This window comes from Serinus canaria, chromosome Z (genome assembly GCF_022539315.1).
Source record: "Serinus canaria isolate serCan28SL12 chromosome Z, serCan2020, whole genome shotgun sequence".
Lineage (NCBI taxonomy): Eukaryota > Metazoa > Chordata > Aves > Passeriformes > Fringillidae > Serinus > Serinus canaria.
The window spans coordinates 50,627,787-50,642,825 of record NC_066343.1 but is presented as its reverse complement, the minus strand read 5'-3'; the positions used below and the strand labels follow the sequence as shown (position 1 = coordinate 50,642,825).

At 35.1% G+C, this 15,039-nt stretch overlaps 1 protein-coding gene across 3 annotated transcripts in view; it reads right to left on the bottom strand.

Moving 5' to 3' along the window:
- Positions 1-15,039, bottom strand: part of FCHO2 (FCH and mu domain containing endocytic adaptor 2) — an 83,281-nt gene that overhangs the window by 51,118 nt on the left and 17,124 nt on the right. For all 3 annotated transcript variants that reach the window (XM_050986492.1, XM_050986493.1, XM_050986494.1), the window contains exons 6-8: positions 11,192-11,296; positions 9,154-9,252; positions 8,038-8,134 (exon numbers count right to left, since the gene is read on the bottom strand). In XM_050986492.1, the coding sequence (XP_050842449.1) occupies positions 8,038-8,134; positions 9,154-9,252; positions 11,192-11,296 (301 nt within the window). The remainder of the gene's footprint in view (positions 1-8,037; positions 8,135-9,153; positions 9,253-11,191; positions 11,297-15,039) is intronic.

Sequence of the window (15,039 nt, the reverse complement as noted above, 5' to 3'; positions counted from 1 at the left end):
AAGAAAAATATACCCCAAATAAATAAGTTCAAAATATCAAATCATTCCTACATATTAATTATATATAAAGTTATGTTTTTATTTAAGTAAAGTACATGTCTTATTTGCTTTATCAGCATAAAACACATTTCAGTGTGTTTTTTCTGTTTTCAGTTGTTTTAAAGCTATTCAATTTTTCTGTTCATAGTAGAATCCAGCATACATCCCACTGCATTTTGTGATGACTATCACCTACTTAATATATTCCTCCTATTTAAGTTACTGAAATGGATGTTGCTTTGCTCCTGCAATCCCAAAAATCTCTTTTAAATGTCAGACTGTAACTGAATTGTTTGCCTGTAAGCAAATAAAATTGAGTGCACCCAACAGTACTTTCTCCTACTTCATGTTCCAGATCATTCACAATCTAGCTCTTGCCCTGTTATGTCTGATGTTGTATTACTGATGTTGTCCAAGATATTTTTATCAATGCTATGATTCTCCCACTTGCATTCAAATATTTCTTTCAACAAAACTTGCTCCTTTATAACTCTCCAGACCACTAAAATCAATAAATTGCATTCTAAAACAAGTTTACAACTTAGATATAAGTAATCATTAAAAACCTATGCTGGCAGATCTTCAGACTAGAAGCCCACAGAAGCTACGGCAGTTTGTTGAAAGGACCAAATTTTTGCAGGCAAAATAAAACAGACATCTAGGACAGCAGTTAAGAGACATTTGTTGGTACAGCTTTCCAGCTTGTATATCCTCCTCGAAATCAGTTCTACATCATAAGACTCTTAAAGACTTTTCTATCTGCCTCAAGCCCAGCTTCTCATAAAATCCTCAAAAATATTTACACTTAATTTCTTTAATTAACTTCTGAAATACAGGAGTAGTCTGCTCCCCTTTACAAAGAATACTTTGCTGAATCCCTTGGACACTGTCAGTGTTGATAAACTAAGCTCATTCCTCAGTCAGTCGTCTGTGTAGAACTATATGTGGGCACAGTCTTTGAGAAATTGTGACATTCCAAGCTATTTGTGCATTTAACCACAAGCGTCAGCAGCACTAAGGTATTCACGGTATTTAAAGAAAATACAAAGAAAATAATTTATAAGAACATAAAATAAATACTTGCTTTGTTACCCTTCCCTGGGGAAAAGAAGCTCAAAGATGTCCTGCAGAGCTGTTCAAAAGTCAGTATTAACCATTTTCAGTGTTTATTTACATCTACTTTGTAACTTGTTTAGTGTCCTAGAACAGTATTTTTATATGTGCTGTAAACTACTATGTTATCAAACAAACCCATGGAAAAAAAAAAAAAGCCACACCCAGTACTGTTTAAAGTCTTTCTTTCAAAACAGAGTTCATTATTTAACCACATAAAATGCTAGTAAGTTTTAATCAAAGCAAACTTCAATATTCAGTGGCCCTTGTTTTGCCTGTTAAAGCCTGGGAAAGGATTCACTTGTTTCTAAAAATTTCTAGGAGTAATACATTTATTCTTAACCCTCTTTTTTTCCCCACTGCCTTATCTTGTTCATTTGGTACATTTCTTCATTAGATACAAAACATGCCATTTAACACAACACACTTACTTAACAGAATTATTAACGTGAAGCGAGCACAACTGTGCTTTAACACTACCAGGACTACCTTTCAGATGTGGTGCAGCTCACACTACACTCTTGTGTTTGTTTTGGAAAAAATACATAAGCCGTACTTTTCATGGACATTTAGGACAAAAGTGCTCACAACAGGCAATTACAAAAGGCCTAAATGTATGTGATAAACTCACACCAAACTTTTTACTAATGCCACCGCCAACAGACAGCCACATGAAACGTTATTCTAACCAAATAAGCAATAATTCAGTTGAGTTCACAGAATCAGAAATCAGTTGAATTAAAGGCTAGGTAAAATTTAGGGTTTAGATGTTTATTAACTTTAAGATTTAATGCCTCATGATCTCTGCTAACAGGCAGAGCTCCCAAATGTGTTCTCTCAGAACAGGAAAGGATCACCAGCACACTAAGTAAGATGCCAGGATATTTTTTTCTAGTATTTGCTACCTTGTGAAAAAGTAGTGATCCTGACATTATAGCAGCCCTAACTCACTGCAAATTGTATCAACTTAGTCTACTTTATACCATTTCCGGAAAGTAATTCAGGAATTTTTTTGTCATTTTGAAATTATGTCTCCACTTGACATGCACAACCTTACTCTGTTCCATGACTGGAGTTTACTAGGAGCCTTGAGACTATTTCTTCTGCATGGAATAAAGTGAAACAGCTCTTCAACAGCTCCAAAAATCAAAAACCAAACTTTTTTTAAAATCAGCATTATGGATTACTGACCAAATTGTCAATTTTTGCAACTGGTAGAGAGAAGAAACTGAATGAGAGTAATACATCTGTCCTTTCTTAATCTTGTTATCTGTGGAACTGACATTTTAATAAAAATATTCATACTATATTTCTGGTAACTAAAATGACAAGATAAACAAAAGTCAAATACTTTACAATATGTGCAAGAGCCAGTGATGGTTGACCAACAGGAACTGTTGGTAATAAACATTGTAAACTACTGTTATCATATAATCCAAAGAGTAGATGAATTACAGGCCCAAATTTTCAATACTTTTAAAAATGCAAACCTCTTTCAGGCCCTGTAAAAAGCTCAGATTTATTGAATAGATAATGAAAAGGGCCAAGAAGTATTTCTACAGGCTCTCAGAATCTGAAACATGGATTCAGCTAGCACAAACCCAATACTTTAAAAAAAAATTACTACAGCTGAAAATGACCCAATGGCTCTCTCACTGACAGTAAATAACAGCACAACATATGTAGTAATTGTCATTTGCACATCACTGTTTTATTGCAGAACAAAGGGAGCCAACAAGATTATGGCTTTCCATTTTTCAATCTGCATTACGGCAAAAGTCTTAATTTCATCTTCAATATTTTTTAAGAAAAAAGGAAAAAAATAGACAAACAAACTACCAACAATGATACCATAACAAATTAATGAAGACAAAGGCCTTCTACAATGGGATTACATCACAGGTGAGTAAGGGAAGAGCAACTGATGTCATCTACCTGGACTGCTGCAAAGCATTTGACACTGTTTTGCATATCTTGGTCTGTAAACTGGAGAGACACATAATTGACAGACGGGCTGCTTGGTATATAAGGAATTGGCTGGATGGTTCCACTATAGGAGCTGCCATCAAAAACTCCATGTCCAAGTGGAAAGCAGTGACAAGTGGTGCTCCCACAGGGACAGTATGAGGACAGATACTGTTTACATCTCTGTCAGTGATACGGACAGTTGGGAGCACCTGCAGCAAATTTACCAATGACACCAAGCTGTGTGGTATGGTGGAACCACTAGAGAGAAGTAATGCCATCCAGAGGGACCTATAATAGGCCCAAGAGATGGGCCTGTGCAAACCTCTGGAAATTCAAAAAGGCCAACTGCAGGATTCTGGGTCAGGGCAAGCCCAAGCACAAATATAGGCTGGGCAGAGAATGGGTGGAGAAGGTTTCAGCCTTCTGAAAGAAACATGTGGTGGTGTTCATGGACAAGCAGCTTACTGTGACCCAGCCATGGGCACTCACAATCCAGAAAGCAAACTGAATCCTTAGAGCACCTTCCAGTACTTACAGTGGGCCTACACGAAAAGTTGGAGAGAGCCTTTTCACATGTAGTGACAGGAAGGAGGGAATGACCTTAACAGGAGGACAGGTTTAGATTAAATACTAGAATGAAATTCTTTACTGTGAAGGTGCTGAAATTCTTTACTATGAGGGTGCAGGAATGGGTTGCCCAGAGAGGCTGTGGATGCCTTATCTCTGAAAGTGTTCAAGGGTAAGCTGGATGGAACCTTCTAAGTAAACCGTGTAGTGGGCAAAAACTAATACATGAACAAACACACACATTTAGTTCCCCATATACGAGAAGTGGACATGGTAATTCAGTAACTAAAAATCACTCATTATCAACTACAGATATACAGACATTCACTAACCTCTTAAAAGACATTTGATATTAACCTGAAAATTTCGGTAATATAAAAACTAAAAAGAACATGAGCTTAAACTTCTTAGAGCTTCTATGTCTTGTGCATCAATATTGCATACTAGAACAAACTAATTTTTTAACAGATTAATAGATGAAGTATCTAGAGCTAGAGCTCATTGGTATCTCATTAATCTTGAAGAAAATTACTCTGGTATCACTTCCATTATTGATTTAAATAAACTCTGGAAGAAAAGCAGATATTCTCTGCCATACAATAAAATAATTTTCCAAGGAATATGAAGCAACAGACTACAACAAACAGGAAACCAATCAATCAGAAGTGGTTAGGTTTTGATGAACATTGCAGGACCATATGAGTGACTAAAGCATCTTCCAACTGATGGTAACAAATCTGCTATTAAACCTAACACCAGGAACATATCATAGAATCCCAGAATGTTTTGGGTTGGAAGGGATCTTTACAGATCATCTAGTCCAATCACCCTGCAATTAGCAGAGACATCTTTGACAACATCAGGTTGCTCAGAGTCCTGTCAAACACGACAATGAATGGTTCCATGGATGGAAAAATTACTACTTTGAGCAATCTGTTCTAGTGTTTCATCACCCTCATCATAAAAAATGCCTTACTTATATCTAGTCTGAATTTACCCTCTTTTACTTTAAAAATGTTACTCCTTGCCATATCACTGCAGGCTCTAATTTCTGGTCCTCATCTTTCCTATAAGGCTATTTTAAGTACTGGAAGGCCACAATCAGCTGTTCCTGGAACATACTGTTCTCCAAGCTATACAGCCTTAACTCCCTCAGCCTGTCTTCATTGGAGAGGTGTTTTAATAAACCTGGTGTCTCTCTTCTGGACCACCCCAACAGTTCCACATCCTTCCTGTGCTGGGACCCCAGAGCTGATGCAGCACTGCAGCTGGGGTCTCAGCAGAGCAGAGCAGAGGGGCAGAATCCCCTCCCTGCCCTGCTGCCCACACTGCTCTGGATGCAGCCCAGGACTCGTGTGGCTCTCTGGGCTGTGAGTGCCCATGGCAGGGTCAGGTCCAGCCTCTCAGCCAGCAGCACCCCCAAGTCCTTCTGGGCAGGGCTGCTGTGATCTGTGCATCCCCAGCCTGTGCTGGTACCCGGGCTGCTCTGAACCAGGTGCAGCACCTTGCACTTGGTCTTGTTAAACCTCATTAGAATCACATGGGCCCAATTCCTTGACCTCATCCTGGCTCCTCTGGGTGTTAGAGGCAGTTTAGGGAACACATTAAATTCTGATCTGAAGCCTTACTGGTCCTGATAGCTTTGTTTTTTGGTGTTTTACACTAACTTCAGTTAAAACTAAATATTTGCAACTTTGGATGTAAGTAGTTTGATCTTTTGGGTTTTTTTCTACTGAATGGAAGTCAGAAAAGAAAAAATATTACTTCTTCAAATATTGTGTCCTTAAAAACCTCTAAATTGTAAACTGATTTAATAAAGAAAAAATTAAAACAAATTCAGTGAGAATCAGGTTAAAAAGCTGACTAGATAAGTTATTTAGGTTGCAGTGCAAAAGAGCCATTGTAAAGAAGTTCCTGAGTGAATTAAAAAACTCTCACTAAGCATTACTGTTTGAAAGAAAACCTGTTATTTGTAGAAGAAAGACTTGAATTCTAGATACCCCTGTACATTCTGACTCCAGGTGACAGAAATTAGCCACCAGAGGGAGCCCATATAATTTGGTAAAACAGACATCACGGTACAGATATACTTCAGAAACGCAATTAACTTTACTGTAAATGGTTTGTAGTTCTCATCAGTTCTTCATTTCAGATTCATTCTTATTTTTACAAATATAAATTAAAGCAAGTAAACTCTGCTGTGAATAACTATAAATAGATAGAATATACTGAAATAAACTAAAATACTTTGTTATGCATTGCCTTTATTTTGTCTGAAAGCACCCACCATCTCACTTATCATAGTAACCCACAAATAATATGAAAATGATGAAAAAAGGCTTACATAGTCCTGGGGAATTAAAAAATATTGCCTTTAAACAGATTTAAATTACAACCAACAGTGATATCCAGAAGACAGTTTTTTTGAATTTATTTTGTAAGCCAAGTCAGTATAATTTTTTACAGTGAATATTTAGATTTTTATGAGGAGCTATCTCCTCCTTCAACCTAATTAATAAATACATTCTACAGACTTTCAACATTTGTTCTGTGAATTGTCTTTTCATTGCATCGTGAACAGCTCTCAGATGCAAAAAAGTGGAAGTTTAATCAAGAAAAAGCAGTCCTTAACAGCGATTGTTTCCTTTTCATTCTCAGAAGACCGATACCTCACTTTGCCTTCTAAATCTTTCGAATTACCAAAGTTTTATGGTGCTAAGTTAATAAAACAAATATATTAGAAGCAGTAAGCATAATTATGTCATTTGAAGTCTGTGTTGCTAGTCTTTAACACTTCAAAACTTCTTGTGAATTTATATTCTTCTGCTGCTGAATTTGACTATGCTTTCTCCCTGCACTATGACTGCTTGATAAAGCTCATATCAATGAAAGAATTTAATACTGTAAAAGAAAATTCAAGGTGCATACATTTACACACTAAATGTGCTATTGTTCCTTAAAATACTTTACTTAACTTTCTTAGAACTTTGGAGAAGTTTCTATTTGTCCTCAGAGAGCACAGATGGGATTTGAAGAACTGTAAAGCAGCAAGTAAGTATAAACGTGTGTAATTTCTCCATTAAATTAAAAAGTGAAGTATTATTTCTCTAAAAATTACGATGTTGTATGGCAAAACCCATGCTAGATAGCATGACTTGAAGTGTGCAATGTTCTAGGACAAATTAGCAAGGGTCTTTGTAACCCAGGCAGTTAGAATCTTAAATGTAAGATGGAGATCCCTTGCCATGACATCTTGGCAACAGCTAACCCAAGAGGTCTAACCACCAAGCTGTCACATGTCCTGTTATAGACCAACTGAACTTGATACCCTGAAGTTCACACATTTTCTTTTTTGATCGTTACTGAGAACTTCATAAATACACAGGAAACTTTCAAAAATCGTTCCACATGTAATCTTACCTCAGCCCACTTGGATATCAGCATTACAGGATCACAGAAAGAATATGAAACAATGTTATGTTAAAAACACCTCACACACACATTGCAAGATACCTAATAATATTTAACAATTCATTATAAATTTTCATTATCTACTCTGGTATGTACATTCTTGCTCTAGGAAAACAAAAAACATCTTTGTGTGCTTCTACTAGAAGACAGAGATGCTTGTGAGGACCCCTAGCACTGAAGGAAACAGTACTACTAATTCCTATATTACACACCTAGTGACTGTATATTCATGCCAATATTAAAGCATATAGGCGGTACTGTGAGAATGCCTTTTTATGCCAGTCCAGCAAAGTCTCACCGCACCAAATCAACAGTACCTTCAAAAAGTACTATTCAATTGCTTCTTACTAAAGAAGCAATACACATTATTGTATATTAAAATACATTTTATAAAAATAAATATTGTGTATCTATTAAACTGATAATTTGGTAAGCTGAACGAACTGATAAAACTGTTCCAATAGTTCAATAAGCAGCTTTATAGACATCTGCTCTTAATATGTTTATATTCAATGAAATTCTGAACTACAATTTATGCAGAATCACAGTTTGTACAAAAACACATGGCAGACAACACAGTTTGTACAAGGAACTACAGCTTCTTGTTTAATTTCCCTGATGTTCTAGGAAACTGCACAGTTTAGTAGTACAGACCAATAAACTACCAAGCATCATGAACACAAATACTACATGCACATATTGAATTCTGCATCACCAATTTCTACAAACTATTTAATATCAAAGTTAACAAATATTAGCAATTTGAACATATGTTAAAAATACAGCACATCAACAAATATGGGTTTGACATTTCATTAGGAATGGAAATTTCCAGTTTTAAAGCTAACATTTCCTATTCTGTTAGTTTTAATTTCTTACCAGGTCTTTCCTTGCCAGTTCCTTTTGACTCAGCAAATTTCAGTATTAAACTCTCAACTGTAGTATTTGTCATGTTATTAATAAACTCTTCATGCACCTTCAAAAGAAAAAGTGATTATTTTTAAGAAGTAGATTTTGCAGTAGTTAAAATTCAAAAACCTTCCCCTAAAATACTTTACAGGTCTCAGAAAAATCAACAGGTATTTTATCTAGAAAAACCTTCTCCTTTTTGTAGTATTAGCAAGAGTGGGTACACTACAGACAAAAAATGAAATGACAGATCTAGGTTTTACTTCGATTTCTTCCATGTTAAACAACTTGTATATATAAATTTTTTAAATTTGTTGGCAACATATCCCACTATAATGTCAGGAAGACAGGCAGTTTTCTTCTGCCAGCACCAGTTTAGGGTGTGAACTGTTACTACTGTATTATCACAACTCCCACCTGCTTGAGTAAAAAGCCTTACTGTTTGTAATAGTTTTGGTCTAGCAACATGTTGTTTTGGTCTAACAACATGCTGTTAATAGGTTTTTGCAACAAGGCAGGATGTGTATATACTTTAGAAATAAACAGCATCACCCTTGTGATGATCATTTATTAGCAGAAAACCTCAATACTAAAGTGTAAGCAAATAAAATGACACTTCAAAAAAAAAAAGAAAAAAAGGGACTGCTTATAAAGATTATTAAATAAATCAACTTATTTCTAAACAAAAGATATTATGAAATCTTCTGTTACTAAATATCTTTTGCTCCTAAAATCCAATAGTATGAAATGTTTGGAAACTTCTCAGAGTGATACAATTTCTAGTTCTAATTAAAAAAGCAGTATCCTAAATCTGTGTGCAATGAGTGCTAAATTCATATCCAGGAAGCAGAATTTAGAAACACTAAAAATTCTTCAACTTTTGAATTCTTCAAATTGTCCTAACATTTTTTTCTTGAAGACAAAATTTATCCAGTCTTATTTGGTAAACTTTTGTAAACACTGAACTTAAAAATGCAACACGAAGCCAAGGAAATTTGACATTATGTTGAATTTCACAAAGTAAGAAATATTCCATTTAAAAAACAAAAAACATAAAAGCATGATCCAAATACAGTATAAAAATACCTCTCCTATTTGTAAATGAATTTCTTTTATGGTATTTGACAATGACTGTATAATCTCTTTCATCCGAAGAAGGTGCATTTCTTCGATGTCTTGAAATTTCTGCAAACAAATATGAGCAATTAATCATAATGAAAAAAATTTCCTGAAACACTATATCTTAAATTTCACTAATTAAATACACTAAAATGAAAAAATAACAAATCAGCCTCTTTTTTTCTCCACATCTTAAACCTAATACTTACATGTAAGAAAGTAAGGTCCAGAATTCAGAGTTATGAAATAATGCACTTTAGAAAGCAAGTGATCATTTCAGAATCATTATTGAACTTTTTTATTTACTTTTTGAACTTTCATCTAGCCCTTCAAAAAAATCTGATCTATTTCTACCAAAATATGTTTAGAAGGTGTTCAAGTTTCCTCTTTTCTCCATAACTGAAGAGTCTTGCTCTTTCATTGAAACCAAAAAATCTTATGTCTGGATCTGTTTGCACTTCCTTTTTAGAACACTCGTAAACATACACACTTTTTCTCTAGTTAAATCTATGTTATTTGCTTCTTTAAATGTGATTTGTTTAATCTTTAAACTCATCATACATAATTTTTACAGTTAGTTCCTTTTTACCCAGGCTGTCAGCTGACAGCCATTTTAAAATCACTTCCAAAGTTTTCAATGGCCCCTTCCTGGCCAAAAATCAGAACTAAAAATGTTCTCATCCTCCCCAACAGTCAACCATAACAGTCTTGAAATCTTTGTTTACTTCTGCTCTTTCCTAGCTCTCTGCCTATTTCTGTAACTACCCTTTCAAGCGTGTCCAAACTTCAGTGCACCACTTAATCCTCTCTCCAATTTGCACAGGGTTCTGTGAAAATCCTGATCTTGAACATCCTGCTACTCTGATTCACTAACATGACTCCATGCATACAAGACACATATCTCTAGCTTAGACCCTCAATCTTCTGCCATACTTATGTACCTCTGTAGTCATCACTCAGGGAGTTTGAAAGTATTTTCTTTTTCTTCAGCAGCCTTCATCTTAATTACAGAAGATACAGTCATCCTCTGTAGCCTACCCTATGATTTTACTTCTTTTACTGGACCATTATAAGACAGATTTTAGCTAAACCAACTGATTTTGCACTGAAAGAAATTAAAATAGTCAGGCTCCTCACTGGTTTAATTTTGAGAACTAATCAGCATATTCTCAAATGAAATGTATGCTGAATTAAGACAACACAGGATGTTCTCCACATAGAAGTGGGCTTCCATATTCATGGATGTCATTTTTTATATCACGTCATAAAAGTAGCCACTGTGCAACCAAACTGTGAACGCAGCTACACCATTATACTTAAAATGAATTCCACATATACATCTTTAATTGGCAGAATGACAATTTAATTTCCAATATGGACAAATGTGGAATGTTTACAAGCGTCCATAATAACATTAATAACATTACTTTCAATTTTAAGTAATAGGATAGCTACAGTTAAGGATCTAAGGGCATTTAGCCAAATGTGGTTTAAAATGTAGCAAGAAATGGCATATGCATTGACACAGAGAACCCGAAATCTTCCAGAATGTAGTCTTTTAAAAAATCCCAGAAACTTGAACAGCTGTAATGGCTTTTCATAACCTCAGGTAAATCCTGGCTAGGCATTTGAACAAATTGTAATTTTAGTGTTTCAATGGAATAATGATGAAAAGTGAAAATGGATCCCAATATTAAAATTCCTGTAAATGAGTCCAGGGTGCCCAGCAATTCAGAGGATTTTCCACATAAACACAATGCATATACAACACTTCCAGAAGTTAATTTTGCTTTCTTCCAAAAATTTCTTCAAAACACCTTCTTAGTGTGCCAGCACAGTGTCATTGAAGGACAGTGCTATCACAAGCACACAGTCAGTGCTTGCCTTTCAAACAAATCAGTTTCCAAAGGGACTAGTTTTTCTAATCTTTAATTTCAGATGGCTCTAGAAAATAAATAAATACATTAAACCACTTCAAAAGTAACTCATTTAATGCAACACTTACCTGCGCTGTTTCTGTCATTTTCAGTTCAAAATCAGATTTAAATGCAGCATACTTCTCCACATACAGTTTATAGGTATCTGTTGCTTTTTTAGATTTAACTGCTGCCTATAGATCAATACAAATTGTGGCAAATGTCACATACAAGTTTTTTTTTTCAAATTAATATTAAAAGAAAGCCTAGGATGATCTCTAAAAATTATCAGAGGCATACCAAAACAGAGACATGTCATAACAAAATTTCAACACCAAATATCTCAGAAAAGAGCAATTAGATATTTTAATATAAATCACATACAGTGTAACAAATTAACTCAAATCCCTTCCCCTTACAAGCAATGAAAATTTTATTAGAATATTTATAATAAAACTTATTTTTAAATCAAATTTTTATTGCTGAAGATTAACTCTTGTCAAACAGGAACAACAAATTTATATTTGCAACAGCAAAATAGGAAAAAAAGAAGGGTTAGAATACAGAGGAAACAGTTACAAGTGCAATTCTGAAAGAATCAATGGCAAAAACCCCATGATGCTGAAGCTCTCAGAAATGAAGAAAGAAACTCAGAAGTATGGGATTTACATCAATGGATTAACAGATATTTGAAAGTAAAGCTAGTGCAGAATACAGTGAAGGTCAGATTTAGGCAGGTCAGTGTTATTATTAATAGTCCTTTGAAGATTTATACTTTTCATAATTTGTTGCTAATAAACCAAAATCTTCTTTCTGGGACTTAAGAAGAACATAAAACAAATACAGGAAAATCTCATTATTACATGGACAGCAAAACTAAATGAAGTGACTGATTGTGGTAGAGAAAAAGTTATTTTCAAAGTTTACAGCATGATGCATGAGATGAAGTCTTTCAAATCATTGATAATCTATTTCCAAATTAAATGCCAGTGAAAATCACCTTGAAAACCATTTTGTTTCCTAGCTTTTTTATTCAACATGCTTACTATCTCTCTGAAACTTCCCATCATTTGTAATAGAGAAGTATTCCTGAATTGTTAATAAGATCAGTAAAGAGAATTGTATATTTTCTATTTGTTCTAGTTGTAGCCCTCCACCCCCTTGCAAATAAATTTCATCTAACAGAAACTATTTTTTACTTTAAATGATTTGTAAAGCTGACTGCTATCTATAATTTCAAATTAATTAATAGAAAGATGTCCTCTGGCAAGAGATAGAGAGAGAGAGAGAGAGATTCTGCCATTTTCAAGAGAAAAGAACTGATAATCATGAGTAACAGTATACCATTAGCACTTCCAAGGAACAGGAATCAAAACTAGTTGTTTGTCCAGTTACAAAAAAAGCCTAAGCATATCTTAGTCATAAAGTCTTCTAAACTCAGCATAATAAAATGTGAAAATACTTAAAGTAACAAAAATATGGATTATTCAGAAAAGTTGTACCAAACCTATCAGTTTATTATCCTGCATTTTACTTCATGATTCTCATTCATACACATTTACACAGGAAAATCACTGAGAAGCAGAGTGCTATCATGTTGCTCAACTGCCATTTACTATGCTGAAAATACAACATGCTCCCTGAAATCTTGCTTTTAAAATTATGGCTGCTTTGAAGTTGATTCCAAATTTAATCACTGAAAAGGAAGGAAATGTCAAGCTAAAAGATGTAATTTTTTTTTGTAAAGCATTTTTAATTGAAGCCTATGTGCAAGGGAGTTTGACAAAACAAGAACATTCTCCATTTCCCATCATTTTCAAAGAGCAGAATGCCAGTATTACATGTTGAAGAGCAATTAAAAAACTAAGTACTCAGAAGGACACATGGACGCTGTATGATTAACTAGTAATCTCTTCTGAAAATAGGATGTGACTATTCTCAGGCACAGCAACTGCTATAACTGTATTTACAGTATGTGACCAGATTTACAGTACGTGAAAGAATAAGGATCAGTCAACTGATTTTTTGTTAAGTCACTATAAATAGAGAAGCTTACATGTCAGAGAACAACAGGAAATTATTATGCAAGTTAGTATTAACTTCCAGCTGCAATGAGACTTGCAAGGTCTCAAATACCTCCCTAGATTCTTCAATAAAGTATCTCTTCAAACATTTGGCTTTGTGATAAACTCTTAGTATACTAGTGCAGATCCCTTGTTTTCTGAGAAAGCAGTGAATCTGCAATTTTGCCAGCAAATAGTTTTCATATTGCACTGAAAGTAATACATCCATTTTCTACCAAAGAAAAAGTAAATGAATACCATTTTTGGTCACTCTGTTTACAAAACTGCAAGTGCAAATTTGAATAGAGGCATGACTGAAGAGATGTGACAGTATCAGTTACCTACTCCCACTGGAAACATATTTTAAGTACTTGCATTCAAGTACTATTCAATGACATAATTGTGTCTAAGGAAGACGCATAAAACAGTAAAAAAATCACCCTCCACCTATAGGGCTTTCTCTTTCCCTCTTCTCATGCAAACATTTGTCATGCTGAATATTTTTTTGTTTTCAAAATAATGCTACATCCTAAAAAACCTTCCCTCAAGTCAACCTTTCCTACTGAAATTCCAAGAATTTAGAAAAATTATACTTTGAGTCCAGCATGAACTCTCATTTGAGATAGAAGTTGGGGCAAAAAAAAGCCAAATTTATACCAAGATAAAACAATTGATACATAGTCAACAAAATAACTTTTATCATCAGTGAAAAGTCAAAAACCAATGCTATCTTCTCCATCAAGATAGCAGGACTAAAAGCAAAAACATCATTCTATCAAGAACAAAGTCCTACATAGACCAGTTAATTGAAATGGAAATAGCCAGAGGATTAATGATTTAATAAGAGAAGTTATAACTAGAGACAAGGAAAGTGACTACTTTCCTCTACTAGTTAGATTCCTGAAAACAGGAAGAAGTTACTATTTTCCCAGCAAGTCAAGGAAGGGGATCATTCCCCTCTACTCAGCACTGGTGAGGCCCCACCTGGAGTAGTGTTGTCTAGTTCTGGAATTTTCATTGCAAGTGAGACATGGATGTACAAGAGAGAGTCCAGTAAAGGGGCATGAAGATTATGAAGGGACTGAAGCATCTCACCCATAAAAAAAACGGAGACTGTTGGAACTGTTCAGCCTGGGGCAGGGAAGCCTGAGGGCAAATCTTACCAATGGATATAAATACCTGAAGGGAGGCTACACAGAAGGCAAAGCCAGGTATTTTTCAGTGATGCCCAGTGATAAACCCAGAGACAATGGGCACTAACAGAAAACACAAAAGGTTCCCTCCCTCTAAACAGCAGGAAATACCTTTTTCCTGGGAAGGTGATTGAGCCCTGGCACAGGTTGCCCAGAGAGACCATGGGATCTTCATCCTAGAAGATACTAGAAAGCTATCTAGACAAGGTCTTGGGTAACTGACTTCAGATGGCCCTGCCTGAGCATGAGGAATAGAGAGAATAACTTTCAGAGGTCCCTGTCAACCCCAGATACTGAGTGATTCTGTGAATGGATCAACCCCCCCATCACAACCCAAGGACAGTACTAAATACACCTCAAGATACTAATTGTATTGACTCAAGATCCCTTGAATATCTGGTCCATGAGAGTGGAACTTTTTAAAACAGCAGTGAAAGCGTTGATAACATTTTTCTTCATTGAACAGACTTCAAATACTCATGTGCTCAGTTACTTTATCTCTTTGCAGGGATAACACAGTTATTCCTGAGTTCAGTTACAAGGGCATTGAGCATTTACATAAGGAAATAAATTAAAAAATGCAAAAGATGCTAAAACAATTGGGCACAATTTCTGTTAAAGACTCTGTCACTATAGGACACAAAACAACACAAGTGCACACACCGCTGCTCTCAAGGTGAA